This window comes from Pongo abelii, chromosome 11, assembly GCF_028885655.2.
Source record: "Pongo abelii isolate AG06213 chromosome 11, NHGRI_mPonAbe1-v2.0_pri, whole genome shotgun sequence".
Taxonomy (NCBI): domain Eukaryota; kingdom Metazoa; phylum Chordata; class Mammalia; order Primates; family Hominidae; genus Pongo; species Pongo abelii.
The window spans coordinates 81,063,536-81,086,219 of NC_071996.2; the positions used below are offsets into that span (position 1 = coordinate 81,063,536).

The 22,684-nt window shown below is 39.9% G+C and overlaps 1 protein-coding gene and 1 long non-coding RNA gene across 3 annotated transcripts; one reads left to right on the plus strand and one right to left on the minus strand.

Annotated features, from left to right (window-relative positions):
- Positions 1–3,020: 3,020 nt before the first annotated feature.
- Positions 3,021–22,523, minus strand: PRKRA (protein activator of interferon induced protein kinase EIF2AK2). Of its 2 annotated transcripts, XM_009237878.4 has the most exons (8): positions 22,060–22,523; positions 21,336–21,505; positions 18,657–18,738; positions 15,856–15,934; positions 14,707–14,824; positions 13,055–13,149; positions 7,576–7,750; positions 3,021–3,719 (listed from the first exon to the last, which is right to left on the minus strand). In XM_009237878.4, the coding sequence occupies exons 1-8, from the start codon at positions 22,122–22,124 to the stop codon at positions 3,562–3,564; spliced, it is 942 nt and encodes a 313-aa protein (XP_009236153.2). In that variant the 5' UTR covers positions 22,125–22,523; the 3' UTR covers positions 3,021–3,561. The 2 variants fall into 2 exon arrangements, with proteins under 2 accessions (XP_009236153.2, XP_054405531.1); XM_054549556.2 differs by lacking the exons at positions 18,657–18,738; positions 21,336–21,505; positions 22,060–22,523 and adding an exon at positions 16,858–16,963.
- LOC134759607 (uncharacterized) lies at positions 13,786–18,157 on the plus strand. Its single transcript, XR_010136057.1, has 2 exons — positions 13,786–14,123; positions 16,500–18,157. It is a non-coding gene; the product is annotated as an uncharacterized LOC134759607 (long non-coding RNA).
- Positions 22,524–22,684: the final 161 nt, after the last annotated feature.

The following is a 22,684-nucleotide window of genomic DNA, read 5'->3' on the forward strand; positions in this document are numbered from 1 at the left end:
TTTTGAGACAGGATCTTGCTTTGTCACTAAGGCTGAGTGTGTAGTGGCACCCAGGCTGAGAGTGCAGTGGCACAGTAAGCTACTGTAACCTTGAACTCCTGGACCCGAATCATCCTCTGGCCTCAGCCTCTTGAGTAACAGAACAACAAACGCATGCCACTATGCCCTGCTGATTTTTAAATATTTTTGTGGATATGGGCCTTGCTATGTTGCCTCGGCTGGTCTTGAATTCCTGGCCTCAAGCTATCCTCCCTTTTCGGTCTTCTGAGGCACTGGAATTACAGGCATGAGCCACTGCTCTTGGTCCCACACTCAGCTTTTAATGACCAACTAATCACTCTCATTCTTTTATTTTGAGACAGGGTCTCACTCTGTAGCCCAAGCTGGAGTGCAGTAGTGCAAACATAGCTCACTGCAGCCTCAAACTCCTGGGGTCAGGTGATCTTCTTGCCTCAGCCTCCCAAATAGCTAGGACTACAGCCACAAGCTACTGGGCATGGATAATTTTTTAAATATTTGTAGAGACAGGGTCTCGCTATGTTGCCCAGGCTGGTCTCAAACTCCCGGCTCAGCCTCCCAAAGTGCTGGGATTACAAGTGCGAGCCACTATGCCTGGCCCATTCTCATTCTTCTGTTATCTTTTTCCAAGGTATTGGTCTAGCTCAGTAATAACTCATCAGTTCCACTGTCCACACTGTTTCCCACTTGATCTTTGTGCCTGCCAGTGCATTTCTTTGTGTTGACATGCCATCTCAGTTCACCACTAGTGAAAGTTTTAATAACTGCACTGTCAGGGTGTGCTAGCAGTTAACTTCTCCCTGCCCCAGTGAGAGGAATCTCATCCTATAAGTGAGAAGGCAAGAGAAATGGCTCCAAAAGCGCACTGGAGCACCTACTTTCCTGCAACCCTTCTGGTACCAAGTATCACAGATGCTGAGATGAAGATTAGTGGGTAGGAGATTTATTAAGGATTGCCACCTGTGGAAAGAAAGGAAGCTCCACTGGGTGGAGGAAGAATATGGGCTATGATGCAATCTCAAAGGTGGCCTTAGCTGACACTAAGGGGAACTCTGAAGCTAGGATGGTCTTTCAGATTGTCCTAATATGGGGCAATGGGACTAGTCTTTGCATGCAGCCTGGCCCAAGAAGGAAGTGTGACTTCAGATGAGGTGGTTCTTTTCAGTTAAGAGGGCAATTCTAATGACAGCTGAGGGCCGTTGGGTGCACACTGCCAGGGCGAGAAAACAAAATCCTCTGTAGGGAAGGGAACTGTGTGGCATATCACAGCACACCCTGAGAACAGGGGAGCGGCTCTTCATCAAATAACACAATATGGGCCAACATATTCCCAGAGGCTGCTGTAGTGCTGGGCACATTAGTGCTCAATAACTTATTGAATTAGTATTATCATATTGTGCTATTGCCATCCTCATCTTTTAAAGTCACTTATCACTTAATGGATGTTCTTATGTGTTAGAACTGACACTATGAAGATGACTATGACACAATTACCTGTTGAGCCTATTTGGGAAATTAACCTATATTTAACAAGTTTGACTAATTAGACTGATTAAGAGCCTTAGCAGAGGGCTAAACAAAATGGTGTTAAAGAATACACCTGATGGTCCAAGAAAAATCCCTAACTCCCTAGAAAATCTGGATAGTCTGAGAGGTGACATTCGAACAGTGTAAGAATGCACTTTCCTCCAGAGCCAGAAGCAGGGAAAGCAGAGGCAGCAGCAATTTTATCTTCTGGGCACCTTATCCTCAGACCTCATTTTATCAATACATATGGACTGTCTACAACCACGTAATATTATCCTTTTCATCAGCCTTATGAAATTTTCCCCCAATTTATCCAAGTCAGGATTTCAGTATGCAGAAGTCTAATGTCATCTTGGAGAGTTCATTGTGCCTCCCCCACATCCAAGACCATTTACTAAAACCTTAGTTCAGTCTTTAAAGAGTCACAAGATCCTATTATGCCTAGTTTTTTTCCAGTCTTTTAAGTCTATTCCTTACCTTGCCAAAAAAGTACCTGTTTCTACGGTTTAACAAATGGAGCTTAGAATACGGAACTATGGTAAGTGCTCTTTAGAATTTAAAATAAGTTACATGTACTGGTTTTCCTTTATTTTGTAGTTTTGTTCTCAAAGAATTCCAGATAAGATTTTTTTCCAGACAAAAATATCTGCTACATACTTCCTTCTGTATGAATACATGAGACCTACCTTCATTCATGTTTCCTCTATGAAGCTTTCCCTGAGCTCCAAACACAGAGCTGAGACTTCCACCTAATGTAGAAAGCTAGCACGAGCCGGCGCTGACAGATGGAAGACTTGAGATGTTACAAGATTATATATGGAAACACAAAAGGTAAGGTTAAAATCTGTTCATTAGACTTATTTCCTAACCTTTTAATCACTCATCACTTTGGAACATTCTTGCAACTGAACTGAATAAACTGGGAAGGTTTTTTGGGTAATTCTACTAATGCTTTCTTTTTTTTTGAGACAGGGTCTCACTCTTGTCACCCAGGCTGGAGTGCAGTGGTGTGATCCTAGCTCACTGCAGCTATGATCTTCTGGGCCACGGCAATCCTCCCACCTCAGCCTTCTGGTGGGACTCAAAGTGTGCCACCACAGCTGATTTTTTTTTTTGGTAGAGATGGGGACTCATTATGTTGCCCAGGCTGGTCTCAAACTTTTGGCCTCAAGGGATCCTCCCACCTTGGCCTCCCAAAGAGTTTGGATTATAGGCATGAGCCAACATGCATGGTCAAATGCTTTTTAAACTAGTAATTCACCTGTGTATGGTTATGTCAAAGAAAAATACAAGGTTGCATACGCTTAGAGAAAGTAAGGAAGTAACCCATTACATGTATGTTTGTAAATTTTGCTTAGGCCATTGTTTTTTATTTTCACCTTTGAATTTCAAAGTAAATTAGAGATATGTAAATAACAGAATTATCAACATTAAAATCTTATTCACAACAATGGCTAACAAGAACAGGACGACGGTCAAGTCAGTAGCTTTTTAATAAAATGAGCAGAATCCCATCATAACAGTTCTTTGTTACATGAATTCAAATACACAGCAGACCAATCATGTTCCCTGAAATTTAACAATCATACTTAATAAAGCCCTGTTAGTGCTGTCCCTCAAGACTCTAATTCTAAAGGGCTTCCTTTGAATTCCCTTTATAAAGCTTTGTGCAAAGAAGAGCTTAAGCACCAGTAAGAAAGACTGTTGCTAGCATTTTTATTTCATCATCAACAACAAACATGCAGTTTCTTTCTCTGATGTGCATGGCACTGTAAAGTGGGTGCTACACTCTCTCGTGGTACAAAGTTTATAAATACAATATACTGATACAAAGTTGAAGCCATTAAAAAGAGCTTAATAACAACTATGAGGAGATAATTAAATCTGGAGTGTTGATGGAATCTATGAAGAGATTTAGAAACAAGACATAAACACTACGGTAAAAGTTTTACTTGGGAAGGGGCCAGAGGGGAACTTTTTATGTGCTACTGAAAGATTTTTTAAGTTGCTCCAAATTTACTTTCTTTCTGCTATTATCTTTAAATACTGCAAAGCATTGTGAGCTGCATCACTTTGTGCATTGCCACAGGAGATACCGGAGCCATGACAGACCGTGATGGGGCTGGTGGACAGTTCAGCAAGACATTGATATTGTCCATTGGCGCTCAGTTCATCTGTAATGACACATTCAAGGATGATGATTAATGTCCAATATGTATAAAGTGGATCCCTTTGTAAAAACAATATAATTCTTATTATTGTCTTTATATACTACACCACTCGCAATCTTTGTTTTGCTTGTACAAACAAAAAACCACAACTGCTCAGCTGTAGCAGTTTTCAAACACGTTACACTTCATAATGATCTGACAGCTTTAAAGACATACAGATAACTAGCTGCACTCTAGCTCACTCAATCAGAAATATACGGTTGGGGGTGGCTGATTCCTACACTTAAAAAAAAAGGCTCCCAAGGCAATTCTAATATAGTTAGTTGAACACTATTTGGAAATTACTGAACCACACAGTAACTTTCTCAAAAGGGAAAGAACCATTTGCTAGAGGACTGGAGAGATTGTATTTTCCACTAGGAAGTCATTTTCAGGAGGCATCTGAACCAGGAATAACTTCGGTCAAGGCAAAACCTCCCTTGTGTCTTCTATTAAAAAAAAAATGTTTAATTGAGACATAATAATTGTATGTATTTATGGAGTTGTCCGTTCATGTTCCTAGGTTTTAAGTCTGTGTAGAGTCTAGTTCTTTATTTATACTGTAAATGGGTCACGGTATTTTAAAAACAATACCTGACCCAGGAAACAAACATTCTTCCCATCAACTGATGAGCCACTCTTACTAAAGATGGCTGAAATGAGGGCAAAGAGGAAGAAATAGAAACATGTGCGGTATGATTTATTTAAAGTAGGCATAATAAAAATGTTATTTTTGATATTCTATTTAGTGGAAAATATCCAGATACAATGAGATTATTTAATGAGTGAAGAGGCTTTCTAGTTCTAGTATCTAGGTTCTTTTCTCCTGACCTTCCAGCCTCTGCTTGAGGCTCATCCATGTTGTAGCATGTATCAGAACTTCGTTTCTTTTTACAGCTGAATAGTATTTCATTGGAAGGACAGTCCACAATTTGTTTATCCACTTATTCATTGATGGATGTTTTGGGCTGTTTCTACCTTTTGGCTTTTGTGAATAGTGCTGCTATGAATATACAGATATCTGTGTGTATAGGCATTTGTTTAAATACCAGTTTTTGATTTATACTCCTAGGAGTGGAGTTTCTGGGTCATATGGCAATTCATTTGAGGAACTGAGAAGCTTATTCCACAGAGGCTGAACTGTTTTATATTCCCACCAGCAATGTGTAAGGTTCCAGTTTCTCTACATCATCACCAACACTTGCTATTTTCCATTTCCTTAATGACAGCCATCCTAGGGGATTTGAAGTGGTACCTTATCGTGGTTTTGATTGCATTCTCTATTGACTAATGATATTGAGCATCTTTTCATGTATTTTTTGGTCATTTGGTCATTTTTCTTTTTTAATTTTAAAATTTTGAGACAGGCTCTCACTATGTTGCCCAGGTGGTCTCAAACTCCTGGGTTCCAGCGATCCTCATGCCTCAGTCTCCCAAAGGGGTGGGATTACAGGTGTGAGCCACTTTGCCCAGCCCATTTGTATATCTCCTTTGGAGAATATCTAGGTTCTTTTGAAGGTAGCTGCATATAAACTAGCCAAATTAACAGACTGTGGTTTTTAGACGGCTTTCCATATCTACGAGAACTATTTAGTTCTCAAAACTGGGAAATGTTTCAGAGGCATCATTAATTCATAATCTAAAAATTTATCTCAGGTTTCCTTTTTTCCCCCAGATTCTGTATCCTCCATAGTCCTATTCATGACATGGGTCGTTCATCTCTGTATTCTAAACCCTCAACAAACTGTAGACACTAATAAATATTTATTGGATGAATGGTCTCTCATCAGCCACCTTTTTTTTTTTTTTTTTTTTGAGACAGAATCTCGCTCTGTCACTCAGGCTGCAGTGCAGTGGTGCGATCTCGGTTCACTGCAACCTCCGCCTCCCAGGTTCAAGCGATTCTCCCACCTGAACCTCCCAAGTAGCTGGGATTACAGGTGCACGCCACCTTGTCTGGCTAATTTTTGTATTTTTAGTAGAGACAGGGTTTCACCGTGTTGGTCAGGCTGATCTCAAACTCCTGACCTCAGGTGATCCGCCCGCCTTGGCCTCCCAAAGTGCCGAGATTACAGGTGTGAGCCACCGCACCCGGCCTCCAGCCTCTTTTCTTTTTTTTTTGAGACAAGTCTCACTCTGTCACCCAGGCTGGAAAGCAGCGGCATGATCATGGCTCACTGCTGCCTCAACCTCAGGGGCTCAAGTCATTGTCCCCACCTCAGCCTCCCTAGTAGGCTAGACTACAGGCATGTGCCACCACACCTGGCTAATTTTTCATCAGCCACCTTTTCTAACCATCTGTCTGCACTGACTTCCCAGGTTCTGCATCATTATTGGTTTACTGAGACAATGCACTTGACCCGTCCTTCAATCCCAAAGTAGCACAGAATATCAGGAGTTCTTTGAGCCCCTAAGTGCCCTACTTTCCCAGGGTCAGGGGACCCTGACAAGCAAGGTCCCCACATCTTTCTGTGGTTGGATAGGGATATAAAATTTCTCACACATGTTAAATCAAGATACTTTGGCCAGGCATGGTGGCTCACACCTGTAATCCCAGCACTTTGGGAGGCTGAGGTGTACAGATCACTTGAGGTCAGGAGTTCGAGACCAGCCTGGTCAACGTGGTGAAACTCCCATCTCTACTAAAAAAAAAAAAAAAACTTTGGGAGGCCGAGGTGGGTGGATCATGAGGTCGGGAGTTTGAGACCAGTCTGGCCAACATGGTGAAACCCCGTCTCTACTAAAAATGCAAAAATTAGGTGGGCGTGGTGGCACACACCAGTAGTCCCAGCTACTCAGGAGGCTGAGGCAGGAGAATTGCTTGAACCTGGGAGGCAGAGGTTATAGTGAGCTGAGATCACGCCACCGTACTCCAGCCTGGGCAACAGATCAAGACTCCATCTCGGGTAAAAAAAAAAAAAAAAAAAAAAAAAATTAGGCGTGGTGGTGGATGCCTGTATTCCCAGCTTCTTGGGAGACTGAAGCAGGAGGATAGCTTGAACCCAGGAGGCAGAGGTTGCAGTGAGTTGAGATTGTGCCACTGTACTCCAGCCTGGGCAACAGAAACAACACTCCGTGTCAAAAAAAAAAAAAAAAAAAAAATCAAGACACCAAACACACACAACTAATTAGCTTTATAAATTGAATTAAAAGAAAATCCATATTGACTTGCTTTCCCATCTGTTCATATTTGTCTATCCAAATGATTAAGGGCTAGAGAAAATACAGATGATGATGGCTGAGATGGGATAAAACTATAAATTGACTTGGTTCCATTTACCTCCCAGAATCAGCATACAGTGACAAAGTAGAGAGAAAAGGTCTGGGTACCACAAACTTGGTACTTGTGCTAGAAATGTAGGTGCCTTTTCATTTGCCCAGCAGGGCTAGTTTAACAGCCAGGGTATCTTCTGGGACTCTTCCCCAAATCTTGCTCTACCACTGACTAGCTATGTGATCTTGGGCAAGTTTCTCAACCTTTCTGTGCCTTTCTTTCTTCACTTATAAATAAGGATAACAGAATTTGCTTCATAGAGTTAGTCTGAGGATTCAGTAAGTAGATACGTGTAATCTTAGAACAGTGTCTGGCACATAGTAAAACTCTATCTTTGCTATTGTTGTTTTGTTGTAACTGTATAGATGTTAGCTATTATTACTATCCACAAGAATGGGACATATCAATTATATATATTACTGGCCTAGTAATTATATATACTTAGAATCCCTGATCAATAAAATAAATTATAATAGAAATTTTTGTTCCTCAAACACATTTTTAAATAAACATGTCTTGGGAAAGCCAAAGAAAAAAAAATCATACCTATATCCAAATATGTTATATTAAAACCTTGTTCCTTGGCAATTTCACTAAGCAGCTGGATGTAATCTGTATTTGGAATACTAAGGAGGCTTCTTTTCAGTAAGTTGATCTTTTCACCAGGAGAATTCCTCAAGGAATGCCAAGTACATCCTAAAGAATGTCCTACTACATTTGTCTGAAAAACAGAGATGAACATTTAGACTCTTGACTAGGACTGGGTTCCAACACCAGTACCACTATAATTAAAAGTACTTATTAAGCACTCACATTTAATATGTTATAAAGCATGTTTAAATGGATAACATTTGGTTAATTTTCCAATTTAAACAAGACAACATTAAAAAGTACACATTTAACAATACTACAAAATATGTTTTTAAGAAGCACTTGCAATAATATACTGAAAGCATTTTGTATTTTGTATAGTATAAATGTTTCTCAGTCGAGTTTTCTGATGGTCACATTAAGAGGTACAAGATATTTGGGAGCACCATAAGTAAATCCACAAATAATTAAATCTGCCTAATGGAGCAATTTGCAGATTAAAATATAAAACAATTTTCATATCTTTGGTTTTTTTGTATTAAATACCAATCACTATAACTGACAGCTATAAAACAGGAAAAAAAAAAAACTAAAAAAAACATGAAATGTGCAAGTTGGGTTTGAGGAACAAGTCATTCAAATAAATGACAGGATGTCAAAAAGTTCTTATCAGACTTCTATCCCAGAACCCAACTGAGTATTTTTTTCCTTTTTCTTTCTGCTTTTCCTCTTTCCTTTATTCTCCCCTATATCCTTCCCTTTTCATCTCTGTCCTTAAGAATGCCTTATATTTCCAAATTAGTTTATGGTTCTCAAATTGCTTTCATATGCCATTAATAAAAACAACTACTTTCTGAAGTAAGTAGGGTTGCTACTCTTAATATTGTTTTATTAATGAGCACGACAGAGGGGAGGCAATTTCCAAAAGAGTTTAGAGATGGCATGATATGGAATTAAGTAATTTGTTAGATTTACCAAATAAAAATTTACATTATAGAAACTTTAAAATACTGTTTTTAAATAAATTAAAAAACACTATTTACATGGTTAAAAAAATACATGCACTAAGAACAAATATATAATGAAGAGTACAGTCTCTTTTCCTTACCACCCATTCCCTGAAGACCTCTGTTCTATTTCTTAGACGTACTGTTAAACATTTTTCAGTATCTTCCCATAAATGTTCTATGCATATGCAAGCACCCACAATCTTTTAAAGCAAGTGATAACTTACTCCTCTACATCTTGTTCATTTTTCTTTTATCAGTGCACATATATGCACTGTATTTACCTTATGGATCTCCAACTGTGAGCTTTAGGTTGTTTCTGGCTTCTTGCTTTTACTAGCAAATAAACACTCTTTTGCACTTGAATGAGTTTCTCTGTAGAATTATTTCTAGAAGTGGAACTGCTAAGTCAAAGAACATGTACACTTTTAATTTTGATGAATACTTCCAAACTGATTTCTGAACCAATTTATACTCCTACCAACTGTCTTCAAGGGGGCTTGTTTTCTCATACCCTCACTAATACTAGCTATTATCAAATTTTGTAGTTTTTGCCAATCTAAAAGGTGAAAATATTTTATCTTGCATGAATAAAGTTGAATATTTTTTCTTTTTTTCCCTTAATCGTTTGCATTTCTTTTACTGGGTTGTCTTTTTAACTGATGCACAAAAGCTTTTTAAATTTTCTCTTTTTTAAGAGTTAGGATCTTGCTGTGTGGCTTAACTCTCAAACTCTTGGGCTCTAGCAATCCTCCCACCTTAGCCTCCCGAGTAGCTAGGACTATAGGCATGTGCTGCTGTATGCAGCAGATGTGTACAAAAGAGCTTTAAAGGTAGTACTGAAAACAGTTCCTTTATAGTTCTATGTTGAAAATAATTTCTTCCCACTTTTTTATTCTCTTTATTTACAGATTTTTTGCCGTGCAGTAGGTTTTATGTTGTCAAATTTATTAATCTTTTAACCTTCTAGGTTTTAAGTTAAAATGCTTTCCCCATGCTACGATTTTTAAAAAGAAAAACTCTTCCATGTTTCCTAATACTTATACTGTTTCAAAATTTTATGTTCAAATCTTTGATCCATCTGAAATTTACTTTGGTGTAAGGAATAAAGAAGCATTCTAAATAGATGTCATACACATAAACAAATATATATATATATATATATATAGCCCCCACCCAAATGTGGATGTAAACCGTTTCTACATCATTATTGAATAATCCATCCTCTCACCCACTGATCTGAAATCTCACTGTTGCTATATACTATGGTCCTATGTGGATTAGCATCTACACCTGGATTCTCTATTCGCTCCTCTGACTATTCCTGGCCCAGTAACTTGTCTGACAAGTTCAGTTTTACAGTATGTTTTGTTCTCTGGTAAAGCAGCACACCCTTGCTCTCCCAACTCTTCCTTTTCAGTTTTCTTGGCTATTCTTGAGGGTTTTTTTCCAGATAAACTTCAAGAAACGTGTATCAAGGTCCAAAATGAACGCTGGTAGGTTTTTTTATTTTTTTCGAGTTGGAGTCTCGCTCTGTTGCCTAGGCTGGAGTGCAGTGGTGTGATCGCTGCTCACTGCAAGCTCCGCCTCCCGGATTCACGCCATTCTCCTGACGACTCAGCCTCCAGAGTAGCGGGGACTACAGGCGCACACCACCAGGCCCGGCTAATATTTTTTTTTTGTATTTTTAGTAGAGACGGGGTTTCACTGCGTTAGCCAGAATGGTTTCTATCTCCTGACCTCATGATCTGCCCACCTCGGCCTCCCAAAGTGCTGGGATTACAGGCGTGAGCCACTGTGCCCAGCCAAACGCTGGTAGGTTTTGAGTGAGACCACATTACATTTAAATATATTTACAATGTTTTCTGCTCTATTCTTTAGTAGACTTTTCCTCACATGGTCCTGCGCATTTCTTTTTAAGTTTATTTTCAGATAGCCTATCCCTGTTTCTGCAATTTAAATTGGGATCTTCTATATTCTAGTTATTATTTGTAAATAAGAAAACTACTGATTTTTTTCTAGTATATTTTCTCAGAATAGGATTTTCTGTTTTTCTATAAAATGACCAATGTTATCAAGCTTCGTAAGTTTTGTCAAAGTGATACACACATACAGCAAAAAATCAAACAGTACAGAAGTATAAAAGCAACAACCTCTGCCTTGCCCCTTCTCCACCTTCAGGTCCCCTTCCCAGATACAATAATTTTTAGTTTTTTATAATTGTTCTGGTTGTTACCTACATAACTCTGGGCAATATGGAAAAGTTATTGATTTTGTATATTAATTTCATAATCAGTTACCTTGATGAATTCTCTTATTGTTTCTGGTAGTTTTTCTTTAGGGTTTTAAAGGGATACAATCATATCATTTGCAGTTAGTAACCATTTTATCTCCTCTTATTTCCAACTTCCTACTGTTTTCTCTTGTCTAATTTGTTTTTAATTGGTGGGTACTTCTAGAACAAGGTTAAATAAAAGTGGTGTTGGTAGGCGTCCTTATTTCTGATATTAATGGGAATAAGTATAATGTATAAATATATAACCATGATTTTGGTTTTTTTCCAAGTTTTTATCAGTAATGATTGCTGAGTTTTATCAAAATTTTTTTGGCATCCATTGAGAAGATTATATATTACTCTTTGACACATTAATGTGGTTAATTAAAGTAACCAACTTACTAACCTTGAAATAGTCTTACATTAGTGAAATAAACCCTACTTGTCAATGCTATATCATTATTTTAATATTGTACTGAACATTTTACAAAGGTGTTTCACCATAAGGCATATTGATCTGTAATTTTTTTTTTTTCTGTTGAACTTGCTATTGTCAGGTTTTGGTGTTTGTATTATGTTGGTTTTGGAGAATAAATTTAAAAGTTTCCTTTATGTTATCTATACATTGCCTGAAAACAGTTTAAATAGCATTGGAAATGATCTCTTCTTTGAAGATTTGACCAATTTCACCTGTAAACCTATCTGTGCTTTGTAATTTTGGTGATATTGTTGACTCAAATTCCAAAAGCAGTAAATGCAGTGTTTTGTATTTTTCTATTAAAAATGTAAAATCAAATTATATTACTCATTTGTATATAGTCTTTGATTTTTTTCTAAAGAATGAGCCCTTATTTTATCATAAGCTCAGTGAAGAAGTTGCTACAGTTGTACTTTTTTATTCCCCACCTAATACACTACTCTCAGATAATGTACCACGACACACCTATCTATGAATATCAGAATCTGAAGTTATACACCATGTGTAGGCCAATCTCTTAAGCTCTGAATTTATTTGTTCAGCTACTCGATATATTCACTTAGCTATTCCATAAGCACTTCAAATTCAATATATTTAGTTCATTATCTGCTCCCCTCTTGCTATTGCCAAGTTTAAAATAGTAATTTCCTCCCTTTCCCTTGCTTCCCACATCCAATCAATTATCATGCCCCTTTACCTCAGTTTTCTAAATAACTTTAAAATCTACCCATCTCTTTCCATTTTCCCAGCCACTGCCTTAGTTCAAGCTGTCATGTGTCACGTGTCTTCTATAACAGCACTCTCGCAGGTCTCTTTGATCCTAATTTCACTCACTTACCATAATGCAGCCAAGTGATTTCCTTCTAATGTATAGACTAGATCCTGTCCTTCGGATTAAAATTCTTTAATGACTTTGTACTATCCTTGGGATAAAGTTCACTTTCCTTATATAGGGGTCCCTTTAAGATTTAATCCCTCTTTACTTTGCTGGCCTCATTGAGACTCCCTCCCTCCAACACTATGTCCTACACACAACAAATCAATTAGGGCTCCTAGACTGCATACGATGTTTCACTCCTGGCCTTTGCACACGCTTTTTCTTCCTCTGGAATTCTTTTCCCCCATTCTACAGGTCTTGGCTTAGACATTACTTCTTCCTGGAATCTGTCTCCAAACCTGTTTTTGTTGGATGCCTTCTTCTGTGTTCCCACATCACACTCTGTAAGGACTAGCCTATAAAGTTCCTTCCTTTCAGTAGTCCATAAACTCCTTAGAGGCAGGGACTGCTTATTCACTGCAACCCAGTACCCAACACAACACTTAGCACACAGTATGAGCTCACTAAATGTTTGCTGAGTGAATGAATGAACAAACAAAGGGATGGAAATGCACTGTCACTTTGAAGTAAAAATGGCACTACTGGCTTACCATCTTTAGATCCCGTCCTATTATTCTGAATTTGACTGTGTCTCCCAAGCTCTCTTACCTAATTGCCTCTGTGATCCTGACTCACAAACAGGAAGCAGCTAAAAATGGGGTAGTGTATAACTGAATAATGAAGAGATTTCTAAAAATTGCAACTCTGAAGTAGCTATACAATAAGAAATCAAGGAAAGTTTCCTACTGCAAGAAATGCTTAATGACATTAACATCATAGCTGTCAACATTACTCACTAAAGAAATGTGGTTCTCTGGAGAAATATTACTAAATTTGGCAAGAAATTTCTCAGCAGCATTCCTTTTGGCTTGCTTTTTTGATGCTCCCTTTCCTGAAAAAAGAAAAAGAAATGGTAGATTTAGAAAAGAAATTAGTGTCCACAGAGGATGATCAAACATATAAAATAAAGTATCGTGTTTAATCAGAGAACCTCACGGTTTTTATTATATGCTAGACTATGTTCTTACTGACCTGATATCTTTGTTTGTTATGCTATTTTGTTTGTATAGCTATTAATTCTTTTTTTTTTTGAGACGGAGCCTCGCTCTGTCGCCCAGGCTGGAGTGCAGTGGCACCATCTTGACTCACTGCAACCTCCGCCTCCTAGGTTCAAGCAATTCTCCTGCTTCAGCCTCCCAAGTAGCTGGGATTACAGGTGCCCACCACCACACCTGGCTAATTTTTTGTATTTAGTACAGACAGGGTTTTGCCATGTTGGCCAGGCTGGTCTCAAACTCCTGACCTCAGATGATCGGCCCGCCTCAGCCTCCCAAAGGGCTGGGATTATAGGTGTGAGCCACTGTGCCAGGCCTGTTTAGTTACTAATTCTTACACTTTTGAAGGCATTTAAGTTTTTCTTTAATAGTTATGCTTTCTGTTTTTCTATAATAATTGTATTTTCCTATGTCTAGCATTACTGAACCATATTTGGTTTAATTCTGACCAATTATTCAGATTTATTAAAATACAACTGAATTATAACTCCTCTCTCTTAATGTCTATTTCCTGCTTATGATCTTCTCTAAACTGATGATTATATGGAATTCCTTTTAACAGGAATAAGAAAGGCACAGGGGATGGTGGAGTTGAAAGATACCATAAATATCTACCTCCATGCTTTTGTTTTATAGATTAAAAAACTGAGGTCCAGAGAGATTAAGTAATTTGCTTAACTTTGCAAATCAAGGACTGTATCAAGGACGGAAGCTGAGGTTCCTGCTTTTGGCCTGGTGCTTTCTGTACTGGCCCACACTACCTCCCAAAGGCAAATAGTTTCTTATTACTTGAAACTATTACCTAGCTAAGGTAAAATCCCATTTTAAGCCACTTTTAAAAATAACAAAACATGCCAGAGAAGTTAACAGGAATTCTCACTAGTACTTTTTAAAGTGACAGTGTTTCTTATAGTTTATATCCTTTATAACATAGAAGTTGCTATAATTAAGAAAGATAATTTTCATTTTTATCTCACTGCAATTATTTGCCATGTAGTCTCTTATTAATCATATCATTTTCAAGTGTAATCTTCCTCTAGTCCTATTTTCTAGATAGAATAGCTGTTAAAATCCAAGAGATTTACTATAGCTTTTTCTCCAAAGTGAGGTTTTTTAAGTCACTAATTTATCAATGAAGACTGTTTAAAGTACAGAGCCAACAGTTTGTCTTTCTATTAATAATCTATGATTTTTAAAAATATCAAATTAAGAAGACTAAGTATCTTAAGCCAAATATTTATACTTAAGTTCAATCTCAGAAAGTCAGAGACAATAAAAGAGGAGTGCATCAATTTTTCTGCATAGAAATATTTGAAAACATTACGACAGAAATTTCAATAGTCATTCATCATCTGAAAATATTTCAAATGCCTTTGATTGTAAGAAATAAGTACCAGTTTCCATAAATGACTCTAGCCTGCAAATTGTGGTATATTCTCTCTTATGAGCAGGTCCTCCCTCCTGGGAAAGGGTATATTCAGGAAGTCTCCAGCCATGATGAATAGCCAATTCCTATAAAATCAAGATCAGGCTTTAATAGTAATTTTATGCAATGGCTCAATCACATAAGTGTTTTCTTCATTTTGATCCCATTTCTATGTATATGTTTGAAAAGAATAGTGATTTTCTGCAACGGAAAAAAGAGGGAAGACCCTCTATTTCTCAAAGACATTCCCGCATTTTATATTTTTATACCCCAATACCAAAACTGAAGCAGTTTTGTGCAACGAATGGTGTTCTTGCATTAAACCACAGTGAGCTGGTATCAGACTTCAACTAGAAAAACAGGCTACTACCGCCCTCTTTGGGAACACCAGAGGAGACCATCTACAGGTTTCACTGCCATCAGTTCCTAAAGTCCCTCCCCTCCTAGCTATACACTTCCAAACCCACAGCTGGCCAAGAACATATGAGGAGTAGGGACAGCAAACAACAGACTTGGATGAAGTGGGGGACAGAAGGTGAAGAAAACTATAGAAAAGCTCATTGTGCAGGAAAAGGAGACCAAAGGACTGGCTGAATAATGGGGAGGGGAATGGCCTAACAGAGCACATGGATAATCTGCAAGGATATTCTGCATATAGAAATTCAAAGCTGAATATATGTGTGTGTGTTTGTGTGTGTATAGATATAAATTTTTTTTGGCAGAATAAGCAAATAGACTCCTTTTCTTCAGTTAGGTTCACTGATTTGATTTAGGCTCTTTATAAAGTCTTCTGTCTCAACAGAAGTAGAAGGAGATTTGTCACAAGAGTAACAAGAACTATTCTTAAAGTATAAAACACTCTACCCATGTGCACTGAGGGCCTATTGATCTTAAATGAGAATTCTATAAGCCAAAGGCAAATACTGTATATGAAAGAAAATCCAAAACATAAATAGGAAAATAATTTCAAGTTAGCTCTGTAAATCTAATGATCATAAGTTGGAAAACAAAATATATCACTATCTTGTCTTTAAAATATTAATTCCTTGTGTTAGCCCCTCTGACATTACAAACTTATTATATATTTCATCAGTAGGCAAAGAACTGTACAACTTACCTGTAATGAACCAATAGGATTAAGCTGGTTCTTTGGTTGCTTGGAAGGGTCAGGCATTAAGGGGTCAGGAACTGCAAAGCTAAATATTTTTTAAAAGTGTTATAAAACAAAATAATTTCCCCCGAATTATGAAATAAATGACAAGCATTTTCTAATTAACTCTCTATGTCTTTGCTCTTGTCATTCCTTCTACATGGAATGCCCTTTTCTCAGACCTCTTCTATGGGAATCTGATCTGTCATCCAAGATCTATCTCAAATGTCACTTCCTCCAAGAAGCCTATCCTTTTACCCCAATGGTTTATAATCTCTCCCTTCTTTGAAACATTATAACACATGGTTTAATCCTTTCTTGAAATTGTTTTACCATAAATTATATACTCTTACAAATACATATAATTTGTCCATCCTTCACCACACCTCTCCCCTGTTCAGACTGTAAGCTCCTTGAGGTAGGGCCTATGTATCACTTACCTACATAAGCTTTGTGGTGTTTTGTACATAATAGGCATGCCATAAAAATATACTTAAAGAATACTCTGTTACAACTATACAAAAAACAGAAGAGTAACAATGATCCAGAAAATTTAGCCTGGCAATGTGAATAATACAGATTATGTATAAATACTGTTTTTTCATCCACAGAACTATGAAGAGAGATCTGTTTGATCTATCATCTGCTCAGTGCTGGGATAATCCTCTAAGATTTACATGTATCCTGCAGAAAATAGATGGCTTAGATGAATTTGGTTTTAACATGTGGAGATTATGATTAGGGAAAAAGAGAACAACCTCTTCTAGGGAGTTTGGAATTACTAGTTACTTAGCAGGTCAGTACTTAAAATTGAATAAGCGGCATTTCAAGGTTACTACCACCTAGGCAACTGGAGTCATTTTTCCATGACAAGTGAGGTTTAGTTATTGCCACTTCCTCAAGGTTTTTTTTCCAACTGTGAGAATTTCAAGCTTTACATAGGCTGATGAGATATGAGTATTCACTTACAATGCTGCATGCCGAAGCTACCCAAATAATTGTGATGGAGAAGTGAGAAAGTCTCTGTATTAAGTCAGGCCACTTTAGGCCTGATTACAGCTTAGTAATTCCCATTTTATCTGTCAAGAAGCACAAATATAGTAAAGTTTGTTAGCTTTTTTTGCTGACAAAGTGAAGTGCCCAGATGCAGAAAGGACACTCCATACCCCTCATTTCTACAAATGTACTTAATGGTTGGGTTCACCTTCAGGCTGTTCAGAAACAGCATGGCCATCACCAGTGGGGGAGAACCCAATACCTGCCATGTCATTTGGCATGTCTTTTTTTGTTTGTTTGGAGACACAGTCTTGCTGTGTCACCCAGGCTGGAGTGCAATGGCCCGATCCCAGCTCACTGCAACCTCTGCCTACTGGGTCCAAGGGATTCTTGTGTCTCAGCCTCCCAAGTAGCTGGGATTACAGAAGCGTGCCACCACACTCGGCTAATTTTTTGTATTTTTAGTAGAGATGGGGTTTCACCATGTTGGCCAGGCAGGTCTCGGACTCCTGACTCAAGTGATCTGCCCACCTTGGCCTCCCAAAGTGCTGGGATTACAGGTGTGAGCCACCATGCCTGGCCTTGTTTTTAGAGGCAGGGTTTCACAGGCTGGAGTGCAGGGGCACAATCTTAGCTTACTGCAATCTCCGCCTCCCAGGTTCAAGCGATTTTTGTGCCTCAGCCACCCAAGTAGCTGGGATTACAGGCACGTGCCACCATGCCTGGCTAATTTTTGTATTTTTAGTAGAGACGGGGTTTTGCCATGTTGGCCAGGCTGGTCTTGAACTCCTGGCCTCAAGTGATCCACCCACCTCAGCCTCCCAAAGTGCTGGGATTACAGGCATGAGCCACCCCGCCCAGCCTGGCATAGATCAATTATAATGCATGACCCTAGAGAATCAAGCATCATCTTGTGAAATGCAAGGCTTGTCTTGGGCAGCTGCTTATCTAGAGGCTTGCCATGTCACTGGTTAGTTCCAAACTACCCAAATGGTTTAGAATGATTTACAAAAAGAGAGGAATACTACATAAGAACCTAACTACACCTCTAATCCAAAAGCCTTTCTATGACTAGGGAACAAAAAACCCATCCCAAATTCCCTGGGTCTCTACTGTCAACTATAAGCTGATTACACAGATCGTACTTCAGACATATGTGAGTGTATGCACAAGAAGAACCTGAAAGCATGCCAAGCTCCAGAGTGCACCCAGTGGACACTACTTTAATATGTGAGATGCTCCAGGACAAATATTCTATCTAGAAACACCTAAAGTAGCAAAAAGTCTTACTTTGGAAAGATATGTCAAGAATTAATATCCCACTTAACATTCTCTTCTTTTGGTATATATTATAGACTAAAAGAAAACCTCTGCCTGCTTCTTCAAAATTAGAATTCCCAAAAGAGTACTTTTAGTGGATCTTTCTCCATCTCACACTTTGTTTTCTTCAATGTAGAAATAATCAAAGTCTAAATACAACATGTTAATATTAGTATTTGCAAGAAGCACGGATTTTCTCCTGTTGTATCCCATTAAAAAAAAAAAAAACAGTAAAGCCTAGTTCATGAGCGCCTTCATTTAATAGCTAATTGCTGGATTTGATTGGATAAAGTTTTCTTTAATGGATGATAAATTTTCATAAGGAAATAGAATTTGAGAGGTAGGATGCTAACAACTGTTCACTTTGTTGCTTTTGTAAGCATGTTCAAATTTTTAATCTTACCTCAGCCATGATATTTTTGAGCTGCTGAATACAAAGAAATTTAGCTCACCAAATACTTGCATTGGCTTTCAAAATGTTTATGGCAGCCTCTGCAGCTCTATGTTTCGCCAGCTTCTTACTTGTACCTTCACCTGAATTAAGATTTAAAAAAAGAAGTCTTTATCTCCCACAAAAACGTGCAGCTTACAAAGATGTTTTCAATACACAAAACAAAGTCACTATAGATTTTACATACACATACTAGGTAATAAAAATATGTACTACATGTGGTTATATACTGTAATAAAATATTCACCATGTGAAAAATATTTTAAAAAATAACTTTTAAAGTTCTATATATTTAATTCTATGCATACCTGCATAAAAATCCCTATTTCTACATTATATATGTTTATTACATAAAATGGTAATAAAGTAGACCATGTCACACCTCTGAAGAAATGCAGCTTAGTATTTTACTCTTCCTTTATTCCTGGAGGGGAAATTCTGCAGCAAGAAGTTTCTTTTAAAGGAACCATTTACAGCAGAATTGTTTGATAGCAAAATGTGCATAATTTTATTCTGACAGCCTGTCCTATAACTTATCAAACTGCTCTGCTAGGCTGAGCAGTCATGATTATGTGTTGGGAACAACAGGAAAGAGTTTTATGGAATAAGGTGACAGCTTGTTATGTATTTTCTGGACAGTCTGTATCTTCTGCATGGGTAGCTAAGTTGGGACTGGGGATAAGACTGATGTCTAATTTCAGTAAGCAATCACAATGGCAAATGATAAATTCCATCTTTTTCCTTTTAAGTTCAAACTCCCATACCCTCATGAAATAAGTTTCAAGTGTGGCCCTCAAGTGTGAGAAGACACATAAACCATATATTTATCTGCTAACAGAGGTATTAGGGATATAGCATACAGGGTCCCTGCCCTCAAGAGCCAACAGAGTAGTGTGGAATTTTTGTCTGTTAATAGGCACCTGAAGTATGGAATGGGATATGTTACAACAAGCCTAAGTGCAGCCTGTAGGGGACGTTCCAGTGAGCCAAGATCACGCCACTGCACTCCAGCCTGGGTGACAGAGTGAGACCCTGTCTCAAAAAAAAAAGAATGAACACTGGTTGTTATGTGACAAAAGGACATCACAAGACTAGAAGGTAAACGTGTAGCTACAAGACTGCAGCTACAATCCAAGTGAGAGATGATTGTGGCCTAGGCAGTAGCAATGGCCAGAAGAGAGAAGCAGATAGATTCAATGGATATTTAGTGGATTATTAAACGCCAATGGATAGAGTTTAATAACAGACTGGACAAGAGGGAGAGAGACGGGAAGTAGTTAGGAAGGCAAAACCCACATTTCTACTGAACTAGGTGATTGTGGAGCCTTTACATAGAAAGGGAATGCAGGAAGAATGGGTTTGAGGGAAAAGATGGATTCAGTTTGGGACAATGAGAGGCTTGAGGGGCCTCTGTGTCATCCAAGCAAAGATGCTCAGCAAGCACAGACTGATACACTATACTGTAACTGGGCTTGGGATGTAGACAGACATTTCAGAATATTAGCCTTTAGACAGTATCAGAAGCCATGGAGACAAATAAGCTTGCACAGGAAGCCATGTAGTGTGAGAAGAGGGCGTAGGCAGAACGGTTGCCATAGGTTGTTAATTTGGGGTCTAAAACACATTGAGAGGGAAAAACCCTCCCTTTTCTTGAATTCTTCCTGATTATCTAGAAATAGACTAGCTAAAGTAAGTAATGCAGTGTTGACTATGGTTCCCATGGGGACCCTTCCAGCCAGCACCTACAATCTAACTGCCTCACACAAGAAGTTTTAAACTTTTCTTAAAGTGGCTTCAATTAAAATAAAGGACTCCAAACGTCCAGGGACACAAACAAATGCTGCCTTCAGATTTACCAGATGGTAGAACTTGAGCCTTCCTACTAAATTTTTTTCTTGGCATTCTTCCAAATTAAATTTAGCATCCAATGTTTTCTGTGTTTGCAATTAAATAGATATATAAGAAAAATAATGTCCACATTTACAAATGAGCAACTTTAGTTATCATTTGCTCAAGCTCACAGACCAAAAGCAAGCATGAACTTTAAAATTTCATTGCTTTGTGACTTCGTTGCTATGCGCATGTTACTTATAATCTCTCTGAACCTGTTTCTTCTTGTTTAAAAAGTGGATAATATACAAAATATCTGTTCAGTTTCAAAAACTTGAAGTTATTATGTAATATATGAGGACCTTCTCCCCTTCCTCATTTTGTTTGGATACAGAATCAAAAGTGGCACAATGGACCTAAAGTGCCAAATGAGTCCATACAGAGAGGACAGACGCTCAGAAAATTCTGGGGTCATGCCTCCTGGCATCTGCTATAATCTATGAAACTTCACAGTACCTACGGACCCAGCTATGACTGCTCCAAGAACCTTTCCTGCTTCCCTCTAATTCTTAGAAGAAGCCTAGGAGGATCCTAGGGTATGAGAAGAACCGTGCAGGATGGCTGGGTAACTTTTTAGTTTCTGAGCTTCCTTGGTTATCTGGGGAAGAGAAAATTAGGAAGAGAATCAGATGCAGCTGGAAAGCCCTAACGACCTGAGATGAGAGGTCTCAGTTTCAGAGCCTGTTCCTCACAGCTGTCTGGCAAAAAGAGAACTTTTTCGAACTGAAAAGCAACACCAAGTATTGACTGCCAACCCACTCGGTCATCCAGGTTAACTGTGTATACAGACCTGTGCAGGTTATGTCACCAACGGTTACTCTGAAGGTGAAAGTGGGCACGTGTATTTGCACATCAGATCTTTCACATTCATAAACTGGGATGTTCTTGGTCTTCATGCCGTATTCGTGTAATACCTGAATCGGTGTTTTCCCTGGCTTAGCTGTTATCATCTTCCCCAAACTGCAAAAACCACAAAAAGGTGTGCTTTGCATGCCAAATTGGAGATTGAAGCAGAAGCGTAGAGGCCAGTTTTGACCGCCACCGACGGTGACGAGGGAGGCGCCGAGTTCCCCGGCGGCCAGGGCCAGAGCTGGCGAGGCTGGGGCGCACCTGTCTTCCGGCCCCGCTGCGGCAGTCACCCCGCAGGGGCAGGCGGGGTGAGCGAGGTCTTTAGAGAGAGCACTTCAATGCGGGTAGGAGAGATTCTCAACAGAACAGGGCTGGCAGCAGCGCTGCAGCCTCTCAGGACAAACCTGACGATCCCTTCCCGGGCGCGCCGACCGCGCGCCACCTCCGCCCGCCCCGCGCGCCGCCAGGGGCCACCAGAGGGGCGGGGCCCGGCCGCAGACCCCAACCCTCGCCGCCGAGAGGGCGGGGCCGAGCACCCACAGCCGCGGAAGCGTGGGCGCCGGGCAGGGCTTTACCCAGAATGCCTCTGGAGGGCCGGCTCTCCGCGCCCCGGCCCCGTCGCCCAACGCTCCCGGCCCCGGGGCCCTGACTGCCCGCACGCTGACCTGAAGGTCCCACTGTCCTCGCGCTCCAGCGGCGGGGCCTCGGCGCGGTGCCTGCTCTGGGACATGGCGAGAAGGGACGGCTCAGCGGCTGGAGGAAGAGCGGTGCGGAGCGACGTGCTCGCTCCCCGGGTCGCTGGTCCCCAGGAGGAGCTCCAGCGCCGCCACCTCCTCCAACTCCCCCGCCTCCTGCTTGCGTTCCTCCAGCGAGGGGGTAGGCAGGGCGGGGGCGGAGCCTTGGTGCCGTAGCTCCGGCTACGCCCCCTCGCTGCTCCGCTGCGGGCTTCCCTCCCGGCCCAACTCCGCCCCTGTCCCTTCCAGGGTCCGCCCCCTTCCCGCCCGGCTCCGCCCCGCTCCCGCGTGGGCACAGGCGTTGGGCTCCCGGGGCTTCTCCGCGCCCGCCCCTGCCGGCCCTGACCAGCCTGTAGTAACTGGCCCCCAGGCCGCAGTTCTTTGTCCTTAGCAGGAGGCCGTTTCTGGCCCAGAGAGAGGGATTAGAGGGATTGTCCGGCGTGGGTCTAGGGTCGTTGAGGCCTAAAGTTAAGCCTTTGTGGGGAGGACGGATTGGGGGCTGGGTCACTTTAAGAAAAAGATTTTAAAATTCCGAAGGCAGAATTCCAGGAAGTCT